The sequence below is a fragment of the Gobius niger genome (assembly GCF_951799975.1).
Source record: "Gobius niger genome assembly, chromosome: 16".
Taxonomy (NCBI): domain Eukaryota; kingdom Metazoa; phylum Chordata; class Actinopteri; order Gobiiformes; family Gobiidae; genus Gobius; species Gobius niger.
Genome location: NC_136867.1, coordinates 2,136,076 through 2,161,786, shown reverse-complemented (window position 1 = coordinate 2,161,786; position 25,711 = coordinate 2,136,076). Strand labels below are relative to the sequence as shown.

At 44.1% G+C, this 25,711-nt stretch overlaps 1 protein-coding gene across 1 annotated transcript in view; it reads right to left on the bottom strand.

Moving 5' to 3' along the window:
- The window catches only part of msrab (methionine sulfoxide reductase Ab), a gene marked incomplete at its 3' end in the record, with an annotated part of 94,974 nt that overhangs the window by 55,683 nt on the left and 13,580 nt on the right, over positions 1–25,711 (bottom strand). Inside the window, exons 2-3 of the mRNA XM_079574243.1 lie at positions 7,031–7,099; positions 6,461–6,580 (exon numbers count right to left, since the gene is read on the bottom strand). Coding sequence (XP_079430369.1) covers positions 6,461–6,580; positions 7,031–7,099 — 189 coding nt within the window. The remainder of the gene's footprint in view (positions 1–6,460; positions 6,581–7,030; positions 7,100–25,711) is intronic.

The window sequence follows — 25,711 nt, the reverse complement described above, 5'->3', positions numbered from 1 at the left end:
AATCAGTACAGTGTGTTCTTTCTCCAAACCGCTGGGAAAGCAATTTATCACCTGAGCTTCAGCAGAACATTTCCAGATTCTGTCACCAGTCAGGACCTGCTTCACTTTGAGTAAAAGTACTGAAATAAAACTATGAAGGGGCTCTCTCTCCTCATGGGCATTAGGACCAGTGTCTATATGAGAGTGAAATGTTGCTGCTTTTGGGACAAACTGATGAAAAATTAAGAATAACTGGTGGTATTTGTAGTAGAAACAACGTTGTTACATTTTTAAATCTGCTCTTTTTTTTAAAGTAAAATATCCGATTACTTGTGGATGTGAATAATCGATAGATGAATCGATGACTAAAATAATCAATAGTTGCAGCCCTCGTGTAAATAGTTTGATATTGTTTGGGTCTCATCTGTGAGCAGATCGGCCCTCATCGAAACACCGTCTCCATAAGTCCATCCATCTGTGCACCTGTCCGTCCGCCACTCCTGACTGCTTTGACACGTCCATCATCTCCCCCTCTCTCTTCTGTCCGTCAGTCTGTCCCTCCCTGTCTGCTGGCTGCTGACAGCTCCTGGCTCTGCTGCAGCCACTCTTCTGCTCCGTCATGGCCAGTGGAGCGGCGCCTCCTGTCTGTGGGCCGCGGACAGCATCCCCACAGCCCCCCTCTGCACTCTCTCTCACACTTAGGTTCGCTTAAACTCAGGCCCAATATCCAGGTCTTTCATGGCCGCCATCATTCCACGCCATACCAGACCATGTCCATGCCAGGAGCAGGCTGACTGACGGCTCGTGAGGCATGCTTTGTGTTTTGTTGGTTAAACTAAGAGTGGAAAACGTATGTGGAGTGCATTAGCATTAGCCTGCTCAATGCATTTTTCCTATAGCCGTAGCATTAGTCATTAAACATCACAAATTATGAACGATACAGATGTTTTCAGCTGTTGTCAACCCATCAATCACATTTAAATTATAAGATAAGATAAGATGATACTTTATTGATCTCACAGATGGGAGAAATTGCATTCGATGAGAGAGCATCCGGCAGTAGCACCCATTCAGTGCGCACCACTTTTTTTTTTTTCTTTGGTGAAAGATGGTTGTGTCGCGGCCGCCATCTTCCCTGCTTTGGTCACAGGAGGAGCACTGGTTGATGGGAAATCCGTAGACGATGACCACGGCGGTGGAGCTCTTGCGCTTGGCCACGATGTTCTTGGCCACACAGGTGTAGTTGGCCGTGTGGGACAGACGCGCCTGCTTGATGATCAGGTTGTGTCCACGGTGATGTAGAAGTTCCTGTCCTCGGCCGGGTCCATGATCTCGTTGTCCTTCAGCCACTCCACCCGCATGACCTTGGAGGATGGAGAAACTGTAGCTGCCCTCTGTCTCCTCTGATCATCTGAAACGGTGCACCGCCTCCTGGGCTTGTCCCCGTCTCAGAGCGTGGTGTATGAACACAATCATCAAAGAATGATATTTTACTTAAGACACAAATTACCGTAGTAAAAGTGTCCTCTGAGTTAATGCTAATTCAGTCAAGTTTCTGCTTTTTGTGGGTTGGAATCACATCCACTAAAGTAAAAATAAAAAACTACAGAGATTATGTAAAAGCCATGAAAAAGAGAACACATACGTCTCCATAGTTTAATGTTGTGCCTGGCTTCCCTATTCATGTGTATGGGGGAAGAATGTTCAATGTAAGTGGGAACAGGGCGATCCTGGGCGATGAGTGGCTGAAGCAGCCTGAGCAGCTGCGATGACTGGCTGACATGAAGGTGGGCCGTGGTTATGATTGGTAAAGGATGCCGTTGCTTAGGTGATGCATGAAGGCTGCAGGTACGTCTTCAAGGTTGAATTTGCGCTGAAGCTTCATGAAAGGCCTTTTAGGCAAGCCTGAAACACCTTTCGTTGTTGGCTCACACTATGCAAACAAATCAATGGTGCCATGGTTTGACTGTAAAAACATGGCGGACATGCACTGGTCCTATAACACACTACACAACAAAATCCGACCAAAGTGCGCAGCTGATGACACTGGATTACTCAAATCTTCACAAATGAAGCAAAAGACTTCGGTCAAAGCTCCAAACGTCCATTTTGCATGACATCCCATGCGACTTCCCCCCGCTCACTTCCGTCAATAACCTTTAGGAGTTACTGCGCGGACGTTTTGCTCCTCGTATCATTACGCCTCACAATATAGTCCCCCTTTTTATTTGCTTATAAAATCGACATGCTACATTTCTGTGTAAATATACTTCGCATGAAAACACTTCACGTAACTTTATTTAAATAGGGAACACGTGGAAGAGCTTGGTAGCTTCTATCGTGAGCTTTTTTGGAGCTATATGACATGTGGGAGAGGCTGCGTATGTGCTCTGTTTGCCTGGCAGAGCGCACGGACAAAGACCAGACGGGGATATATTAACTCAGCTAAAGTGAGGTAAGAGCATATCTCAGTATGTAAAATCGGTGGCCTATTCCTTTAAAGGAATAGGCCAGTGTTCTTCCATACTGAGATATTTTCTTACCTCAGCTTAGAGCGTGGTCGCTTCCAACTTCACCCCCGTTTGGAGCTATAGGAATATACTGGGAGAGGCCAAATGCTAACAACATCTTTGGTCGTTTTGCGTGACTGAGGGCACACACGAAGACCAGACAGGTATGCATCAACTCGTCTAAGCTCAGGTAAGAACATATCTCAGTATGTAAAAACGGTGGCCTGTTCCTTTAACACAGAGATAGAGAGAGAGAGGGGGCGCTGCCTGCCGCATGTGAGCCCATGTGACCTGTGTCTCGGGCCTGTTCTCACGCTCCGCGCTTTAGCCCCGGTTGTGAAAATCGAATGAACCGCTTTCTTCCATTTTCATCTCTAAACTCATAAACATGTAGTCATGTTTTAGTCGCCAAAGCGCGGTCTTTAGCTCGTCATCGTTGCGTTATCGTTATTACAAAAGGTGCATCAGCGTGAAGATATTGTTATAGTCTTCGTTGACAAAAACAAGATAGCATGAACTGTTCCATGTCACATCCCCAACTCGTTTCTAGCTATGCAGTATCCTCCTCTTCATGTGAATTGATGTGTTTCGGCACGTGTGTTCTCTGTCATATTCTGTATATCATATATCAAAATATCTGTCTTAAGATACGGGCAAATAACACAAGAAAGTGTGTCCCTTACTGCGAGAAGGCCGCCACAAGTTTGTTGCTCTGAACTGGCAGAAGTCTGGCCATGTAAATTTAAGTTGCCAACCGCCTGAACAGTTTCCCAAAGGTAGCCCACCGCTGTCAGCTCTCCATAATCAATGACATGAGAAAACCAGGAGAGCTAAGAGGAAAGATAAACCGGGACGGAGACTTTGAACAGCGAGATAGCTCACAGTTGAGGTGATTTACTTTTCTCTTTTTTCAGAAAAGGAATCCGACAGCCCCGGTTTCAGGGGAAAGCTTGGCAGATGAGAGTAGGTCTGCAGAAAACAGCATGGCTAACAGGTTTGTGCACAGAACCTCAGCCAGTCAGGCCCACTCCTCCCCTGGCCCGGGCACTGCACATCATGGCTGTCCACGGAGATGTTCTGCTGCAGACTCCAGGAACGCACAAAGGGACATGGATTCATCGAATTCTCATGTTCGTCTCTCAGTATCTGTTGTAGAGTTTTTCAAATATCGTCGATGGGGCTGGGTACCGTGAATGGATACCAGTCTGGTATCGGAAAAGGTTTACACTACAAAAAGTCAATATCAAGCATTGGCTTAAATGACTTGAATTGAGGAAATGTTTCTTGTTTTGAGCGGTTTTCACTCATTCAGACACTTTTCCTGATCGGACCAAGTTTACTTTGCTTGTTTGAGGACATTTCACACCAGTTCTAGGGTAAATCTCGCTTGAAATAAAGTAAAATTGCCAATGAGATAAGACCAATTTTCTTACCCCATTGGCAAAGAAAATGACCTGAAATAAGGACGAAATGTATCGAAACGAGTCAGAAACATCTCAGAACAAGTAAAATAATACAGGACAAATGCCCAACAACTTCTTAACTAGTCAAAACAACTCAAATCTGGATTATTATGCTCAAATTGAGATGTTTATACTGATCTAGTTAAATACTTTTTGCAGTGTAGGCACTAGCTTTCATATTAGGCAATATGAAATCTTTAGATCCAAGTTTTGATGCAGTTGGTCCAGGCACAGCACTAAAGGAAGTGACTTGATTCCCCCCCCCCCCCCCATTTTTGCCCAATTTATTATTATTATTTTTTTAAATTTTGTCCAATTTAAAAAAAAAAAAAATGTTGCCCCAATTTTTTTTCTCGTTTTCCCAATTTTTAATTTATTTTTTGCTAATTTTTATTACTTATATTTTCCCTATTTCCCCCCAATGTATTCCCAAAGGTTTTTCCAACACAAATTTTCCTTATTTTTTGGAACAATTTCTCACAATTTTCCCCCATTGTGGAAGCAATTATTTCCCAATTTCTTGACATTGGAGATGAACCCGATTTTCTGGTTCTAGATGGGACACTTTTCCTCCATCTTCAGAAGCTTCTTCTTCTGCTTAGGTCAAATGAGACGGTTAACATAAATGCGCAATAAAGAAGACCATCTTTATACAACAGACCACAGTTTTAGCATAAAGAGGACAGAGGGTGGTCATAAAGAGCTTAAATAGACCTCTCGCTTGTCTGACATGTGACCATAGGAGCGAGAAGAAGCTCCTAAAGATAGAAGTGAAATGTCCTCCACTCCATTAACCAATGCATTTCTCCACATGTTTGCAGAGCTCCCCTCGGAGGCAGGGTATTTGGTTATTTGCAGGACAAAAACATCATCGAAATTAATCCGCTTATGCAATTTACTGATTTGCAATTTGTGTCCAATTGCAATTAATATTGGAGGTAAGCAAATATGTGAAAATGTGTGACTATACAAGGTCTAAAATTGTATCTTGGGCGCCTTGTCTGCCAGAGCATAATCTCAAGGAAAGAAGCCAATTTATGCCGTTTCATACGCCATAACCTCTGTTGGCAAAAAAGAGAGAAAAAAAATCCGCAGTACAGAGCCCAATCCTTACAAGTAGGTCATGGGGGTGGGGAGGGTGAGCATCTGGAGCGCTGCATTCTGAGCAGTTGACTACAGATGAAGGCAAAGGGATGAGGGGGTGTACTTAAAAATAAAACAGCATTCTGTGTCTTCTCCTTTTCCCCCCACGCTTTTTTTTTTTTTTCACAAATTCTGGCTGATGTTGAACTGGCGTTCCCCTCGCCAAGTCGCACAGGGACCGGCACAGACATGGAGATCAAAGCTCGCTGTTGAAATCAGGTGAGCTGCTCAGAGTGCTTTTTAAATCTGGCAAAATGGGTAACCCTTTTCAGTCCCGACCGGCAACAGGGTTGTCTGTCCAGCCGTTTGCATCTGTTCAAAAAGCAGGACCGTCTGGAACTTTGCGAACAGCCAATGGAATCTCCAAAGGTTTCATATTGATCCAATCACAGAGCACGTTGTCCTGACAGGAAGACAGAATGAACTGCTCGTAAGATATTTCCTTAAATGTACTTAACAACAATGTACTTGCGAAGATGTTGGTGTTATTTTCTTCTTGATGCAGTATATTGAAAGTCCAGTTCCAAACGTACATTGAGTCACCGCCATTGGTCATGGCTGTTTCTCCACCCCACGCACTTCCCACTTCAATGTGCTAAGTCTGAAAGTGCGCTCCTCGTCAGCACAAAATGTTACGCTCCGGTCTGCTTTTAGAAACACAAGACGCAACTTTAGGTTTTTCTGGCAAAACAACACAGATTGTTAACAATTGTCTCCACTCTTCAGCCGATGCTTCGTAAAACCAAAAAACCTGAAAAAGTGTTGTTCAGGGATCGGTATCGTAAACCAAGTATCGTTAAAGTACCGGTACCTGAGCAAGAGGGGCTGGATTAGTTTTATGGTTGGTTTTATTTTGCACGTAACAGTTTGCAGGGACAGACCCCGTATCTGCCCGGCCTCTATTGGGTCACGAGAAGCCCCTGTTCACCGCTGGAGTTTAAAAAGAGGCAAGGATTTCATTTCAGATCACGACTTGACAAACAGGAGCTCCATACTTCAAAGATAAAAGATATTCACCAGGCCAGTCCCTCCTCTCCTGTCTGACAGAGGGCCTTGTAAATCAGCTGCAGGGACAGTCTTGAGCCGATACAATCCTTTATCACATGACCAGTCCTCTGGGAGTTTGGGTCAATAGGTACAACTCCTGGACGGTGTATAAGCAGAAGCCAATTTTTGGTGAACTAAACAAATTTGAGATTTAAATCCACAAACGGAAACAACATTCGGGGACTGGAGAGTGCCATGCCGGACACTCGGAATGGGACGTGAAGGACAGAACCAGGTATATTGTGTGAGTTGAAAGGCTGGTCCGTGGGCGTCACATGACTTTCAGTCATTTGACCGGTAGTTCAAAAGATGGCTGACCTGTGCAGACTTCTTCGTAGGACGGGTTGGGCGTCAATCCGCCAGCGTAGCCCACCTGAGTGGAGAAGACCCCGGGCAGGCGCCAGAGCAGACGCTCCGCTCCCCAGAAACAGCCCATACCTACAAAGTGTAAATAATAAATAATAAATAACAAATAAATAATGAAATCATGGGATGTAGTAATGGGGGCTGGGTGCACAGGATGTGTTGGCTCATCTTGACAGAGAAATAATGTGTGTGCTGATTGAGCTTATGGCAGGAATGGTAGAGTCACTAAGAGGAATCAGAGGACGGTGATGTCAAACTACAATCAACATAACTCCGAAAATTAGGATATCATATATATTAGGATATAATAATCCAAATTATAACAAAAAAAGGCTATACATATCTCACTTTGCCTGTAATGAGTCTATGATATATTAGTTTCACAGTTTAAGTTGAATAACAGAAATAAGATACGATAATCCTTATTGATCTCACAATCAATCATTGTACGGGGTACAAAGGTACAGTGGTCTTCTTTGATAAAACTAAGCACAGTGAGCATGTGTGTGGACCAGGCCTCACCAAACATGATGGTCTGCATGCCGTCTGGAAAGGGCTCCAGCATGGGGTTCCCATTGACCACGTGCTTGTCTGTGGAGAGAGGACAGAGTCAGTGCTGTAAGCAGAGGGCCCCTTACAGACGTCAGGGCCCCGGGAAGTGGCTCAGAGCATCTTATACTGCTGATCATACTTGGATTTGTGTATTTGTTTTCAAGTACTGCAGGTCAGTTTACAATGTGCGTTTTAAACACAGCCTTCATTTTTGAGGAAATGGAAATATGAACTGAAGAATTCACACAACAATCGAATACATTTGCAGAGCTCCAAACTACAGGGTTAGCAGAACACCCTTTACCCCCGAGCCCGAGCCTGTAGGGTTAAACAGGGTCCAGTTACAGTATAAAAAACACAGAGCACTGTCAACGTGTAAAAGGACATTACACAACATCAACACAAGAACAAAATATAGCCGCAAAGCGGCGATTATCAGCCCTCGCCGACCGCCCTGCCCAAAGCAAGGGGGCGCTTCGCGCCCTTTTGTTGCCCATTGAATTTTATGGGCTCTGTACAATTACAATGTTGATTTTTGCATTATATATGTATGTACGACAAGAAGAGCGCGTTAGTGAGTGTTTGAGAGGAGAGGAGCACTTCGCACTCGTTTCATGTGCGCCCCCGCGCACTTTGGGGGACTCTATACGATTACAAGAGGCCCTTCGCCAGCCCTGATGGCGCTCGGGCCTAACAAATGCCACATAAAATACTTGAAGTGCATGTGACTCATTAGACACATCCATCCATCCATCCATTTTCGGATGGATGGATGGGGGCAGCAGTCTCAGCAGAGATGCCCAAACTGCCCGATCCACACACACCTCCTCCAGCTGTTCTGGGGGGACCCCGAGGCGACACCAGGCCAGCTCGGAGACATAGTCCCACCAGCGTGCCCTGGGTCTTCCACGAGGCCTTGTCCCACTAGGACATGCCTGGAACACCTTCTGCGGGAGGCGACCAGAAGGAATCTGAAACAGATGCCCGAGCCACCTCAGCTGCTCCTTTCGACGTGAAGGAGCAGCGACTCTACTCCGAGCTCCTCCCGGGTATCTGAGATCCTCACCTGATCTCGAAGGGTGCGCCCAGCCACCCTGCGAAGAAAACTCATTTCAGGCGCTTGTATTCGCGATCTTGTCCTTTCGGTCATTACCCAAATCTCATGACCATAGGTGAGGGTGGGAACGTAGATCGATCAGTAAATCGAGCACAGTTTCTGCTAAAACATAGTTAACACAGTTGTATTTAAGATTTTGCTTCCTTTTGTGATGTTTATAGTTTCACTTCCTTATTGGACACTGACAGGTGACATAGATGTAGGTTTGTCTGGAAGTGCTCCAGCACTTCCACCCATCCCGTCAACAGCATGAGCGGGGGATTTAATTGATCTTTATTTCGAATGGGGTTTAAAAGACAGAGAGTAGTGCTGGCTAACAGACATGGTATTCCTATAGGCTACATGGCAAAGGGGCACTCAAGGCGTAGCCTAATGAATACTCCGACCTAACGATTCTTGTTGAATTCATAACCAGAATGATATAGTTGTGTGTACGGTTGTGGACAGCCTCAGGGACCAGTGGATGTACGCCAAGTGCAGAGAAAATAGTTACACCGTGAAAAAGGAAGACGTGCATTATCCTCAGGGAATTGGATCCAAACAGTGTGTCCAGAAGGCAAACCAGGAGACTTCAAAGAATTATTTTTCAGAAGACCTAACTTTATCTGGCATATACAACAAGTTGAAGAATTCATAATCACTTATTATAGACTTGAGCAGTGGTAATTTCCGAGCCAAAAGAGCGCACAATGACCCAGAGGCAATGGGTGGTGCGCGCTGGGAGATGGTCGTTTTCGGCCAAACTTTTAATTCAAGAGTAGCCAATGCTCCTTAACGAGATGAGTGGAAGTGCTGGACCATTTCAGGACGAACCTGGTGCCTGTCCGCGTGCTGGTGCCTCTGACACACTGCTGCAGTGGGTAAGACGCACCGCCTTCACGCAGCTCCTTGGGGATAAGCGACAACATTCACCCCCGGGTTGGTGGATAGTGCAGGTGCTGAATCTGTACGTATTCTGTAGGCTATGAGGTCCTAGGGACGTGGGCTGCACAACGCAGGAATCTGGGGCTGACCCCTCAGTCAGCTGGACAGGTAGACCCTCTCTTGATCTCGGGGCCTGGCTGTGCTAATCTGAAATTTGAGGTGATCAGCAGAACATTTGAAGGAGGGATACCTTTTTCCTGAAGGGAGCATCTCAAAAATGGCCCTAGCAGCTCGGTCTCAGGCATCATTAACAATTTGTAAAGCTTGATTTGGGAACCACCTCGTTCAAGGTCCTCTTTTCTTTCAGAGTGAGACCAAGCTGGTTAGGACACTCTCAATTACACAAAAGTAAACATTTACAATAACCTGAGTGTTTTGCACACATGCTCGAAGCTTGCGTTAAAAGAAGAGGCGCTGTCTGGCTTTCTTAGCAATATTGGTATTAGAGATCCAATTCAAGTCATGAGAAGACACCCAGGAATATACATTTCTCAACAATCTGCACCTCAGAATCATGGATCGTAATAGGCAACTTATTCCTATTAGGACAAAAATCAATAACAAGTTGACAAGCAAGTTGTTTTCTTTACTCTATTTAAAGAAGAGTCCATTGAATCAATATGTGGATACGGCTTGAACATTGATGGGCTATCATCCTCCTGACCATGCACTGGCCATTGATTGATTTTAAATGTAAATGACTGATTTCAGTTAACCTTGTGACTTTTGTTTGTGTTGCATCATCTCTCAGGCTGCCGACAGGCGCTGGGCCACTACGTCAGAGGCAGCAACAACACAGGCTGAATCACTTGGTTCACCTGCACGGAGGCTGTTCTTTTAAGTCAGATACAGACAGGGAGGAGGACAGAAAGCACTGAAAATGCAATGAATTGCTTTGTTAAACATAATCTGCTTGTTCTTGTCCTGCTCTTTCCATGAGTGTGATTATTTTCATTGTTTTCTATCTTTCACTCTGGTTGGTTTAGCTTGGCACTGATACGGCTCATATCAGATGGGTCTAGATGGTCCCTCTCCTATGGGCCTGCATGTGTTTGGAAGCACAGATGTGAGGCGGATTTGGCTTAAGAAGACTGAGGTGACTTAGCGTGTAAATCTGTGCTAAGCGAGGCTGGTTAGTGGTTCCTGTGTGGATAAACAGGCCACAGAGTGCACAGAGCTTAGGACCATAACCCGGGAGTGTGAGGGACACAGAGAGGCCACACCGCCAACTGTCATCTGATACAGACTTTACTCCACTCGGGATTAGGAGCACACGCATACTACTGCTGTGTTCTTAGTGCTTACTTAACAGCACCACATGGACATGCGCGAGCTTAATATACTTCTAGTAGTGAAACAAATTTAGTTTGTCCTCCAAATTGTAAACTCAGACAGTTGTCCATCTACTTACAAAGCAGTTGTCTCAATTTCATGAACTCTCTGGTGACTTTTGGAGGATTTCTGTGTGTAATCCTGAAAAGTGACCCTGCAAATTGTGAAACGTGCATATAATCTCGTCCCTGTGAAGAATAGGGACAACATTACAAATGTTACAAAAGGAATGAGTTTGGACCACAACATATATAACAACAGAATATTCATTTAGTGGCTTCCACTTTCATTGATTGTAATAAAAATAAAAAATAAATCAGGTATAGGGCCTTTAAAGGGGCTAGATGCAAGTTTGCCATTTTATACTCACTACTGCCATCTCAGGTCATACGTGTAACTGCACCTTTTATATTAAAGGGATATTTTTGACATAGGGCCTCATTTCCTAGTTATCCAGAGTGTTGCTGATTTCTGGAGATATTTTTTTTGTAATTCATGCAGTTCTTATATTTGAAGAGTTTCGTGGCGCTAGGCTAATGCAAGGCTAGCGCATTTCTACGATATCAGCTCGCCTGCATAAAAAACAGTGTGACCCGCTCCACAGCACCTGAGGCAAATCACTTATAATACCAGACTAATGATATAAATGTTTGTGTCGATAGAATAATTTTAACCATTTTGCATTTAAAATACCTTATATTTGAGCAGCATCTGCTTCGTGGTTGTATAAGCTACGCAGCGGCGGAGTGATCTGCTAGAAAATAGTCCCTCAAAATGCGATCATTCATGTGATGCAGGTCAGTTATATTCCAAACATTATTCTATGGACACAGACATGTATATGGTTAGTCTGGTGTTATAAAGTGATTTGCCTCAGGTGCTCTGTGGAGCGGGTCACACTGTTTTTAATGCAGGCTAGCTGATACCATAGACATGTACTAGCCTTGCATTAGCCTCGCCCCACGAAACTCTTCAAATATAAGAACTGCATGAATTACAAAAAAAAGATCTCCAGAAATCAGCAACACTCTGGATAACTAGGAAATGAGGCCCTATGTCAAAAATCCTGAAATATCCCTTTAAGCTCGTGCATGACGGCACTTCGGACCCGAATTAACACCTTTTTGAGTGACAGTGCAGGATTTTAGAGGCAGTTGTGGTGAACAGGTCTGGGCTCATGAAGGGGGAGGAAAGTACATTATTTTAAAATGTTTAACTCTGTATAGTCCCTTTAAGTCATAGAAGCTGATGACAAAAATGTGTTTGTAATAGTGAATACTGTTATCAGAAAAAGCCATTTTGAATATGCTGACCTTTTTTGTTTTTCTTTATATGGACTTATATGGAATATTTATTGACTAGGTTGGGGAGCAGGGCCACACCTCAGCCAATCACAATCACATACCAACCACTCCTGCTTTCACCTAACCACACCTCTAATTACCCACGAGCCATAGATACCATGCCAAGCCTCGTCCTCTCAGTTTGTTTGAAACTGCCGACCAAAGAGCTGGGCTCATCTCAGACGTAGCCCTGACCCACAGTCTCACCCAGATTCACTCCACACTACAACCTCGTGAATAAATGTTAATTGCACTTTGTTGTGGCGTGGTCCTTGCTAGTGAACACACCTTCACATAACAGGAGCTGCCCTAGCCCTGATTTAGACTTGGTAATAAGAGGGAAGAGGGTAAGTAAAGGTGCTATGCTAACCACCTACCGGTCACTGAAAGGTCAAACACGTATTATAATTAACTCTTTTCATAACATAAATAGTTGCATAGTGTACCTTTAAGTCAGTGGTTCTCAACTGCTGCAGCTTCAGGACCAATCATCAACTCAAAAAGACAAGCCGCGTGGTTAGCGCTTATGTTTAACAGCTGGAAGGTCCCGGGTTCGATTCTCACCTGGACGGGGCCTTTCTGTGCGGAGTTTGCATGTTCTCCCTGTGTCTGTGTAGGTTGCCTCCGGTTTACCATACTACAAAAAACATGTACAATGGCCCTCATTTATCAACAATGCGTACAAAAATGGTGTATGCGTAGGTGTATTTGCAATATACACCAGAGTGCGCGAGGCATTTATGAACCTGTGACCCGCCCACAAATATTCATAATCAGGAGGCCTCACCCACGGGTTTTACAGCACACACGCACGAAACACGGCAAAAAAAGAACATTTCTCCAACCAGGAAATGATAAAGAGTTGGTTTTAACACAACAGATGTGATATTTTTGTGCATGAGGAAAATGAAAGAATCTGTCAGTAAACCCACATTAACCTTATAGCCAAGATCACATTTACTAAATTAAAAAAAGAGGGAAAAAGGAATAGGCCAATAATAAAAAAGTGTGGAGTGTCTCTATGGCCCGCAGTCCAGGATCTAGTGTCTCTAGTCCGGGCTGTGCCTCTGCGCTCGGTCCGTGGGGTGGAAGCGCAACATTGAATCAAGTCTGCCCATAAATAGTGATGTCACGGTTAAAATGTTAACGGTAATAATTAATGTCTTGTTTTTGAGTAAAAATACATTATGTGGGTGGATTACCGCGCACCCGGGGTTTAGGCATAGTGAGCCTTATGAGCCGCCGTCTCATCTCCTGAAGTCAGCTCGCAGGCGCCTCTGTAGCTACAACCAAAACAAAACTTTCTCGAAGCTGGAATCATGTCCGACACGACAGCGCAGGATCAGCCTCAGAGACCGAGCCTAAAGTCTGGGCACATTTTGGGTATTTTAAGAAAGCTGAAGGGCAGTTGATAGAGACAGTTTTCCTGTTTGTGGAACGTGCAGGAAAAGTGTCTCTAAAGCAGCAAGACTTCGAACCTCTGACTCACCTGCGTGACCGTCTCCACAGCTCTATAGCTAACGTTAGAGTTTTAGCTGAAATGCTGATGTGGGACTTTGGGTTGAAGGAGAATGTAACGAGTGGCCCCATAGTGCGGCTGCAGCGCCACCGACAACATATAAACCGTGTCCGGATACCTCCGCACAATGGCACAATGCATTACGGGGCTCCCAGTGGCAGATTGCAATAGATTCATTCTCGCCGCAGTATTCTGAATTTAATAATGATCACTGTCTGATGGCATTTTCCCAAATCTGCAAAGCCAAAAGCTCACTGGAAGGACACAAACTGAGAACAATTTTCCTGATATAGACGGTTTATCGAGTTCAAAAATATTCTTCTTCTTCCTTTCTGGCGCTATAAGTAGTACATGTAATACCCTTGAAACGATCAACAACACATCGTTATAGTTCCTCTACTTTGATGTGAAAAGTTGCACTTTTGATAAGGCTTTGTCTTTTTTGTTTTGTTTTTTTCTTTGTTTTTTTTAAAGCACTGTTAAACTTTTTTGAAACTATTTCAGTTTGTGTAGGACTATCAATACTTTCTGAGCATATTTACACACATTAAAAAAATTAGAGAGTTCTTTCACACCTCAGTTATGGCCCCGTACCAACAGACGATACAAAAAGTTGGGGGTCAGTGATCCACCGCAGAGTCCAGTAACTCATTGAGCAGCCCCTTGTTTTTGAAGGCCTGGTTTTTGAAAACCTGCTCCAGAGCTCCGGAACTCAGACTGGGGCGACTGTTCACCTTCCAACAGGACAACGACCTGACGCACACAGCCAAAGTGACCAGGGAGTGGCTTCAGGACAAGTCTGTGAAGGTGAATGGAGGGTCTGACCTGAACACGTCCACCAGCCTCAGACTGAACTTTGACCTGATCATCTGTAACAGCAGACAGAGCTATCAATGTGCACCAGGGTTGTGATGGATGAGCAGCATCATGGACAGCCACCTTTGTGATGCCACGCCCCCTCCTGTCAGAAACATGCACTGATCTTCTGTGGGCCGAGTAAACCTACAAGCGTTGCAGGGATTGCGCTGTAAATGAAATCACAAATGTAACTCATTTGCATGCTAGTTTAAGTAAACCAGCCAGAGACATGATGTGTTAGCCGTAATTTAAATAAAGACTCAGCTCTGCTCTGTTTCTCTCTCTCTCTCTCTCTGAAAGCAGCTTCACTGTTAAACACTGCGTGGTTTTGCTTTGCTTTTCACACGGAAACTAAACAGCTTAAAAGTGCCGTAGTGGATCTCACATGGATGACATGAGTTAGCTGAGAGCGCATGGATTTCGATATTCTCGAAGGACCGAGAGAGAGGAGAGAGAGAGAAGAGGAGCAGGAGGTATAAGCAGACAGATCGAGCGGCGTACAGCGGCAGCTTTAAAAACATAGACCACGATGCAAACTGCTAAATATACATGTCCTGTTCACCCACTGTTTCTTAAAGGGATATTTCAGGATTTCCTAGTTATCCAGAGTGTTGCTTTTACCTGGAGATATTTTTTTTGTAATTCATGCACTTCTTATGTTTGAAGAGTTTCATGGCGCTAGGCTAATACAAGGCTAGTGCATGTCTATGGTATCAGCTAGCCTGCATTAAAAACAGTGTGACCCGCTCCACAGAGCACCTGAGGCAAATCACTTATAACACCAGACTAACCATATACATGTCTGTGTCCATAGAGTCATTTTTGGAATATAACTGACCTGCATCACATGAATGATCGCATTTTAGGGACTATTTTCTAGCAGATCACTCCACCGCTGCGTAGCTTATACAAACACGAAGCTGATGCTGCTCAAATATAAGGTATTTTAAATGCAAAATGGTTAAAATTATTTTATGGACACAGACATTTATATCATTAGTCATTAGCGTTTTAAGTGATTTGCCTCAGGTGCTCTGTGGAGCGGGTCACACTGTTTTTAATGCAGGCTAGCTGATATCGTAGAAATGCGCTAGCCTTGCATTAGCCTAGCGCCACGAAGCTCTTCAAACATAAGAACTGCATGAATTACAAAAAAAAATATCTCCAGGTACCAGCAACACTCTGGATAACTAGGAAATGAGGCCCTATGTCAAATCCTGAAATATCCCTTTAAACATTACCTTAAAATTGAGAAAATGCAAATAATAAGCTTTGATTTACATTTGTATTAGTGTTATAAGAGCCTTGGTTTTCAGGAGCAGATGATGCTCTGAATAAGTCGTTCTCCTCTCAGACTTTTACGCACGAGTTTTAACACATTTCTGTTGCAAAACTTGTGTTCCATGACTGTTCAGATCAGGTTTAGTTTAGATCCATTTATCCTGCAATCTCACGCTAACATAAATAATATGCCGCCTATATATAGACTATGTAAATGTAAAAAATGCTTATGATGAGAGATGGATGATCATCACGATGATTCACTGTAAACATTAACGGGACATCGGCCAACCCTCACGTGCATCAGTTTTTCACAGATACACCAGAGAATCACTTTGAAATCTAAGTCTAAAATTATTTATCTGATTAAGAACGTTTTTACACTGCAGAATCTGAAAATGACATACATTTTTCTGTTTGAGGTTTGAGGAGTGGATTTTCCAACCTCTGTATTCCATGAGGCAGGTGATTACTCTCTATAGAACTGTTCACACCAACCCTATGGACGCTACACCCGCTCCAGCCGAGGGGGCGCTTTCAACAACTTTCTCTGTCATATTTTTGGGCATTTCGAAGAAGTGAACTTATGTATCAAATCATAAATTGTCACCCACACACACTCGTTTGTGCCAAAATATCTGCACAAATGCAAATGACGTTCGAATCCTGGGCCAAAACCTATGTGATTTTTGGATTGAGCACATCAACATGGTCCTAAATCAGCTCACAAAACCAAATGTGTTGTAAACCGGAGTTCTCGAAGGCCAAGCAGGTTATATCGCACTCCAAACAGTCGCATACGTTTTCTCCAGAGGATGGTGTTGTGTTTGCGACCACTGAAAGAGCACTTTCCATCCCAGCGCCCTCTCTCAGGTGTCACCTCCACACATGCCCCGCACACAGACCTCATACATGTTGAATGCTCTGTGGCCTGTCGCTTCTGCATGACCCACTTCTGCTCTGTTCACTTCTCAGCCCTGTCATCGTTTTATTTCACTGCACAAAGCAGCTCCATTCCCCGCCGCGGGTAAGGCTGTTGAGTGGGCCGTTTGCTCCGCGAGAAACGTGAACTGAACGCTTTTATTATTTTTAGCCATGTCATATTAACCATAGCACCTGGCACCTGCAGCGCTGGAGGAAGAGAGTAAAGCGCTGACCCCTCCACAGCTCCCTCTGCAGTGGGCACTTAGCGGCAGCTTGTCACAGCGGTCAGTCGATGCTATCAGGAAATCTACAGGCTAAACACCTCCGGAGCCCGGCGAGACAGCAGAGGTGGCTTCTATCTGTGGTCAGCTTGGCTCGCTTCCACCTGCCTGCTCTCTGTATCAGGTAGTTTACACTCTGACTGCGCTCATGTCCGGTTTCACCAACGAGGGGCTGGACCGCTCTTGTCTGGAAAAGGAATTCAGAGTGTGACACGTGAAGCATTCAGGAATATGGAAAATAATTCACACTAGAACTTTGTGGCTCCAAAGAAATGTGGCTAAAATATATCAAATGATAGTTTTGCAAATAAAGGCAAGCATGTTCTCATGTTTGATCGCCTGTTATGGAGCTTCATAAATCGTAAGAATGCACAGTGTAAACTAGAGCTGCACGATGAACCTTTATCGAATGCATGTGGCTTTCTTTTTTTTCCCTGCTGTTTGAGTGACAGACATGTTCACCAATCAGGAGGATCAAGCATCGCTCGCTTTGGCTGCCGGCCAATCAGAGAAACTGCAGTCGCTCTAAAACAAACTCCATGTCCACTGTGTTCCAAATTATTATGCAAATGACATTTTTTTAAGAATTTCTGAATTGTCAACTCAAATGAGAGTCAGCATAATTTTCAAGTCTTTAACTGGTAGAGGATCATTTAAATGTGGTTGAAAATATCTCCCAGTGATAACAGTATTTTTTTTTTTTAAATAATGTAGTAAAAACCTCAAGATCTACTGTTCCAAATGATTATGCAACTCATCGTTTCAATACATTTTAAAGCTTGTAATTTACTGAAAATGGTCATTTGTTGAATTTGTAGCATTAGGAGGTCATATTTACTGAAATCAAAGCTATTTCAATGAAAAAAATATTAACGTCAAGTTATATTTTACCATAGGAGCCCTTGTGTGATAGCAGCTTGGAAGTTCTTAAATCCATTAAACTTGAGAGTTTTTGGACAGTTTCTGCTTGGATTTCTTTGCAGGATGTTTTCAGAGGTCATTTTCACACCTTCAGGGAGCCTAAAAGAGCCTAAAGGGCCCAACCAGCTCTCGCCCCGTGATTCTGGCCTAGAACATGACTCCTCCACCTCCTTACTGACGTCACAGCCTTGTTGGGACATGGGACACCAACCATCCACTACTCCATTGATTTGACCATCCAGGGTTACACGGCCTTATCAGTGAACAAGACTGTTTTTAAATGAGTCTTCATGTATTTCTGAGCCACTGCAGCCGTTTCTGTTCATCAGCATTCAATTAACCGTTTAGGGGAGGCCCGGATAGAAGGTTTATGCACAACTGCGGCCTCTGGAGGGTCCTACACCTTGATGTTCGGGGGACTCCAGAGGCACCAGCAGCTTCAAATACCTGTATGCTGCTTTGTAGCATCTGTTCTCTTAATCTGATGTGTTTGTCTGGCAGAAACCGTCCATATTGTGCCTTTATCTGCACAAACCCGTGTGTGCTCTGAATCATCCTCAAATCTCTTATCAGTACGATGATTACGCTTAATCTTTCATGAAATATCGAAGGTTTTCATACCTAGACCAAGGCATTCAACTATTTCACACTTTTCATCAGCAGAAAGACCCTTTTTCTTTCCCATATTGCTTGAAAATGATGATCTGCTTAATAGAGTGGAACAACCTTTTTCACTGTTTTTTCTCTTAACTGGGCTTAACCTGAAAACTAATCATCCCAGGTCTCTGAGATTAATGTCAGTGATTCATAGAGCCTCGAGACACGATACCATCCATGAGTTTCATTATTATTATTTTTTTTTTTACCTTTTTAACACAAAAATACAACCGCACCACGTTTATTTGAAAATGATTCAAATTATGAGGATTTTCTGGATCCTTAAAATCTCTTTTGCCTCTTGCAGATTTGTATCTTGGTGCCACATGAAGCTGAAATGTAATATGATGTTTAACAGCAGTTTAAAGTATATATGTAGTTCAATGCTCAAGGGCATGAAAAATAAACAGGCTATATACGACCACAACATTTGTTAGACAAATGGAGGCCCAGGTTAGACGTCCGTCTGTAGTCAGAGTAGGGGCAGTACTTTGGTGTCCTCTCTGCACAGAAACAGAGCTAAGTCTGACAAAAGCGTGAGGCCAGGAGCAGTTGGAGTGAATAAGCTGTGAGCAGAAGTCCGGTACACAAGCCTTTTGTAAGGAGGCTTTCAGAGCAGTGCCTTCGGGCACTGGAGGACAAACGGGCTCTCAGAGCACTCAATAAAGGAGACAGAAAAACAAACAATGAAGTTAGAGACATGTACAAGGCTCAGTCAAAGGCTGAACCGGCCTGAGCACCAATGGAATGGCTGTTACCTTCTACTGAAGTATTATCTCAAGGATTGTGGGATTCTAGTCCAGTCATAAGTCCTGGCTCTCTCCTGGTCCCCTCTCAAAACAAACATGGCGCCTAACTTGACTTTCGAGAAATGGAGCTGGATCGTCCAAACTCCAATTAAATTAGACAAACCAAACTAAACAACAATGGTCCAAGAGGAAAGAAGGACTTTATGTGTATCACACCTTTCCCAGACATGGTCACAAAGCACAATGCTACATTCACTCCATCACAGTGGTGGTATGTAACTTCAGTTTCCCCTGGGACAGGCCGACAGGGGTCAGAGCTTTGGAGTAGTATAGATACATTGATACCGAAGGATTTTGGAGTATCGATAAAGAGTATTGACACTCCTTAGTATATGTAGAATAAAAGGCACAGCAGTAATTACTGTATAGACACAAAAGGAATGACTTCATTGTTCTGGGACAAAACGCCCCACAGCAGCAGAGTATAGCACTGACCCATTAGGACAGGAGCTGTTTGTCCTTAAAGTAATATGCCCTATCGTCCCAGAAAAACAAAAATCGACTTGAAAATCGAGAACGATCAATAAAAAAAATAACTCTCTCAAATGTTAATAACATGCTTCAAATCTCCACTTGGAGCTGAATCTTAAAATCAAATTACAATCATCATCAATCATCTCACAGAAGTCGCGATCACATGTTCCTCACATGTTCCTGTGTGTGTACTGTATGCATGATTGCATTGTGGGTAACAGTCATTCAAAGACACTGTGCTCAAGGTCTCCCCTCCGCTCCAACAGTTTGGGCTTGTATCTGCTTAACTTCAGAGCTAATAGGATTTGGGTGTTCAAGGAGTAAAGTCAGGCCTGCTGTAAAACGACAGTAACCCCCAGATTTGCAAATTGTTCTACATGAGAAAGTCAGTAATTACAGAGACCCTATGAGTTTCAGCGAGGCTAAGCCGGATTGTTTGGAGAGATCTTCCACAGAATGACCTTTCCAGTCCTGCCATTCTTTTATTCAGCTCTCCATCCCACAAGTTTCATTTTCAATTTGGAGCAAGTTTTCTATCTCAAGATTTTTGATATGTATTCATCACATGATTTGCATACTAATGCGCACGTGACTAAAGGTGGCCAATCAGAATGCAGGTCGGTCACGCCTCATTTCATTATTCATTTATTGTATCATTTCTGACAGTAATGTTTTCCAGTTGGATTTGATTTTTGTTGAATATTATCATGGATTACTGGATGCTTGGCCCTCATAAGAACTGTTAAGTAATTCAATACTTTAGATTTTAGACTTTGTTAAACTTTCGACCTACTCAGAAAATGTAGTACTGTTTTTTCTTGTGTAAAAAAAGTTGAATTGAACAGATGTGTAAATGGCCTTAACTAATATAGCGCTTTTCCACCTACAAGGCAATCAAAGCGCTTTACAGTAAGGCTCCACTCACCCATTCACACACCACGTATGCATGTACGCAGACACTGGAGGCAAGGTGGGTGAAGTGTCTTGCCAAAGGACACAACGACAGTGTGTACCTTCAGGAGGCGGGATTCGAACCACTGACCTTCTGATCACGAGACGACCTGCTCTATGATGAATGTTCACCTTTGCACACAGCACTCTGTGAAAGTCTGGAAGTTCACATTTTTAGATTGTGTATGATTGACGCCTGGGTCTAACATTATGGGCCAGATCTTGTGGCGGCGCACGGGGCGGCGCAGGCTCTTGGCGAATTATTCTCCGAGTGGCGGAGCTACAGTATATGCACCATTCGCCTCCGCCACCTGTGAGGGGGCGACACAAGGGGAGGAGACTGCACTGATGGCACCGCTGACATTCATTTCCTTGTTTTCATTGCACTGCCTTGCGTTCTTTCGTAGCCTTCGGGTCTCGCAGGTCAAACTAAAAACTTTATTTACCCCATCCTGAGCTAACAATGTTCACGTCTCGAGAGAAAAAGAGCTACAGCGGCCGCTGTGGCGCGGGTCGACCTGCGCTTGGCGTGAACGTGAAACAAAACAAATGCACATGTTCACCCCACACTCCCCCACAGCCCCTCTCCAGGCCGCGGAGTCCATCTGGTTGGAGGAAAAAGTGTGTCTCCACCCACTTAAATGCGGCAAGTCTGAAGTGGTAAGATCATAAAGTGTCACACTATCGTCTGCGTTTTGAGACTCAAGATCAGGCCCTTGATGTTACAGGCAAGTTAGTGGTTCTCAACCTGAGGATCGAGAAAAAGAAATCGAGGGGTTGTCAGATCATGTAGATAAAAGAAGTTAAATGTATTATTATATTATAGTATTATGTGTGCTCTTTTCCCAGAGCGTCATTATTTTTCTTAATTTGATTCAACCATTTGTTTTATAAAGAATGACATGGGGTCATGTCACCTTTTCCCACGAATTGACCTAACAGAAATGTGACCTAACAGAAATGTGACTCGTTGTGAGAACCAAGGACACAAGTCGGCAGCCCAAGTTTCGAGAAAAACGCAAAAGATGTTTTTATTTTTTTTTAAATTGGTGATTTTCTCTTTTTTGCAGAATTGTTCAGTTGAAGCCGTGCAGTAAAAAGGGGCGTGGCTTTGTCTGTGTGTATTTACATACTGGGTAATCACCGGGTTGTGTTGGATGGACAAAGATTGTATCAGACGAGCTGAACCGTGGACGTTACAATGAACATGTTCTGAAGTGGATTTATTCATCACGGATTATGTGGCGCCGCTTCTTCACGAAATTGAGAAAAAGAAAATGAAAAAATAAAGCCCTTTTGTAAATATAGGAAGTTTCTTTGTGGTTTCACCTCAAATAAATGATACAAATGTGAAAGAAGTCAAATGGAAGGAAACGGAAAAAAATAGCATTATTAATCTATTTTATATTTCTATATGATAAATATTATAGTATAGGTATCAGATAAAGTGTCATTCAGGTATCGCTAAAGTGTTGTTAAAGGAACAGGCCACCGTTTTTCCATCCTGAGATATGTTCTTACCGGAGCTTAGACGAGTTGATGTGTATCTGGTCAGTCACGAAAAAAACATGAAAAAAGACATACTATAGCTCCAAACTGGGGTTAAGTTAGAAGCTACCAAGCTCTTCCACGTTTTCACTATTTAAATACAGTTACATGAGTAGTTACACGATCCAAGACAAAAACTAAACATGTGGATTTTCTAAGTGGATAAAAAGGGGAACTACAGTAAGGCGTAATAACACCTTAGGAGCACTTCGACTTTACTGCTACTATTTTTGTCTTCAAAAAATGTCGATATTGTCTTGTGGATGATATTGCCCAGCTCTCACGACATGATTCACACAGAATGCTTAGCCCAGAGCATGTTCCTCCAGTTTGATAAGGAAACACCACAGAACTCTCTCAGCGCTGCCTCAGTCCCACCTCTGAGGGCTGTCTCCCATGTGGAGAGCCTGGCACAGCTCCAGACAGTGGCTCTTTTCAGCTCGGTGCCTGCTCTCCCTGCTCTGCCACCGTCACCCCACGTCACCCACTTCACACGGCTCACAAAGAGACAAACCAACAGGCCGGGGCGCGGGGGACGCGCTCGCGGGAGGACGCCATTCACATTCGGATGATTACGGGCGGACTTTTTCACAATGACTTTTGTTTTTAGGGGATCGCTGGACAAAGCAAGGCAGACTGAAGAGTTAAGAAGACTTTCCTCATCGTCTGTAGGCGCCTGGACAATAATAATGAGATCGGACTCCGCCGCACAGCTAACTACTTGAGCAGAGAAAGGCGTTTGTTTTGTTCCCTACCCCACGGTCCGCTGGAGTCTGAGCGCTGTTGCCCACTCACGGTTTTAGCAGGAGCGTCTATCGTCAGGTGCCAAAAAGCTGGAAAACGTGTCCAAAAAAAATGTGTGTGTTTACCTCCTCTCCCCCTCCTGCGCTAGCCCGAGTTAGCTTCACACATGTTGGCAGCGCGTCAGGCACGAGGCGGCGGCTGGTGCTTTAAACTCATGCCAGTTTAAAGCAAGGGGGGGGGGGGACAAGGAACGGGGCAAAACACAGAGGAAAGGGGGGGCTGGGAGAGAGAGGATAGACAGAGAGTGGCCTAATTATGATTGGCAGCAGAAGTACAAACAAAGGTTTTGTCCAGTTTGGATCAAATGTTGTGAATTATGCATTGTAGGTTATAGAGGTGCATAGAGGTGCAAAAAGGTACATAGAGGTGCATAGAGGTACATAGAGGTGCATAGAGGTACATAGAGGTACATAGAGGTACATAGAGGTGCATAGAGGTGCATAGCGGTGCATAGAGGTGCATAGAGGTGCATAGCGGTACATAGAGGTACATTGAGGTGCAAAGAGGTACATAGAGGTAAGGAGGTTATTATGAAAAACCTCTTATCTGATGTCATTCAAGTCATTGAAGGCCGTTTTTCAGTCACTGAACTGTAACTACAGTCGTCGCTGATGGCGCTCCACACTGCGGTATGAAACAGTGTACTTAGCCAGTTGTTATTGTCCAGTCTGGTCTGTGAGATTTCTTTCCTGCTATTTCATTTGGAACATTGAGCATTTGTCACGTGACTTTGGTGACATGAGCAGTCTCCGATGCCCCTGATGAAGCGCAACAGTCTACGAGAAAATACCTCTGCCTTTACAGAGTGCCTCGGCTGCGTCGGCTCCTCCTTCTCGTTACTCACTACTTGACGCCCTTTAAGTCCGAAGAACTCCTGTTATGTCTCATTTCTTACTTCTTACATTAAAATTGTCAGTAGGATCAGGAAAAAAGTTTGACAGATAACAGGACTGAATAATAAATATAATCATCTGTATGCTCCCTTTTGTGACGTGTCATTTTTAAGTTCAGTGAAATAAACCCTTCAGTCTTTGTGAGGTCAAAAACTCTGGGTGAGTTTACTCACTGTTTGTGGCCAGTACGTCAGCCGTAAACCACGGCTTCTAAATCTCCTATGGTTAAGCTACCGCGTCCTTTAATAATGGTGGTGATCGGAAAACTGGTTAATCTTGACATCCCTCGTCCCCAGCCCACCTTCTCCTTCCTGAGCTTTTACATTTTGCAGCAGGAACTCGAGCGGCAGTGGCTGCTCAGAGTTCAGAGCGTCTTCCAGCCAAATGGAATGACTCTGGGATGTGTTAATGTCCCGCTTTAGCAAATCCGTGTTCTAACCAACCTGTGATTAGAACACAGGTGGAGCTTATGTACGAGTGCCATGTTTACGCAGAAACATGTCAACGTGTCTGTTTAGTTTAATTAGATCAGAGGTTTTACTCAAAAACAAGCAGAAAATAGTTGTTATGCTGTTTCCATAACATAAATAAGACTGACTTAGTTACAAAACAATACAACATATTTTTAAGTGAAGATATTTGACACGTTTGTAGGAGAGGAGATCGAGGAGTTTGAGCGGTGCATCAATGAAGAACCAATGGGTGAGTCGACCGCCTTCATCGAGGATGCTACAAGACCCTTTAGAGCGAGCACTTTAGAGCCATAGAGTCACTTTGCTGCCGGGTCACTAAACATATTGAAGTCTAAATGCTTCATGTGAGCGATCACTCCACTACTTTACATTTCCAAATCTCCACTGGCTTTGACAGCATAGCAAAAGAAAAGCAAAACATTTGCAGCAAAGTTGACTTTACTTTTTAACAACACCTTCAAAAGCTCATGGGAAAAGATCTGGAAGTTCTGCTAAAATTATTCCTTTACTTAACCTGATAACCAATCAAAATGAGGACAGAGAAAATGAAGGGCAGAGAGCACCCATACACAGCAGAGTCTGTCCAGCCCGAGGAGGAGCGCTGGACTCTGCGCACTACAACTTTGAAGGCATCCATGCATGCATTCTATACATACTGTATCATAGCAACAGAAAGGGTTGCTATGACGAGGGCTACCTAAAAGCACCAGAGCAATTATGCTCCAGGGCAAGATGGAGGCACACACCGCCTTCGCTCTGCCCAGCCCTGCCAGGTCTGGAGCTGAGCAGGAAGGGCCTGGTCGGTACTTGCATGAGCCTGTTTGAAAAAACCAGGAAGCCTGGGCGAATGTAGTGAGTGTGTGGTTAGTGGTGGTCGGTGCCCAGGGCAGCTGTGGCTACAATAGTAGCTTACCACCACCAAGTATGAAATTAATGAATAATTGTAACACTGTAACACTGTAAAGCGTCTTTAAGTGTCCAATCCATTATTATTTTCATCCTGTCGAGCCCGGAACATCTCACAGGACCGTTTGGGAGGCCGACGGGTGCTACAGTTACGGGTGCTACGCTGACGGGTGCTACAGTGACGGGTGCTACACCGACGGGTGCTACAGTGACGGGTGCTACACCGACGGGTGCTACAGTTACGGGTGCTACGCTGACGGGTGCTACGCTGACGGGTGCTACAGTGACGGGTGCTACGCTGACGGGTGCTACAGTGACGGGTGCTACAGTGACGGGTGCTACAGTGACGGGTGCTACGCTGACGGGTACTACGCCAACGGGTGCTACAGTTACGGGTGCTACAGTGACGGGTGCTACAGTGACGGGTGCTACGCTGACGGACACACAGCACAGTGTGGGAAAAGGGAAATGTTCCCCCAGAATCGCCCAGGGGCTTTGATGCAGGGCTTAGGCTCCAGTTCAACACCAGCACATGAGGAAGATTATTAGGAAAATATATTAGTAGTTACAGCTTTCGAAAAGTAATATGTTTGTATTACATATTACTATTTCACAAACACTGTACTCCAAAATATG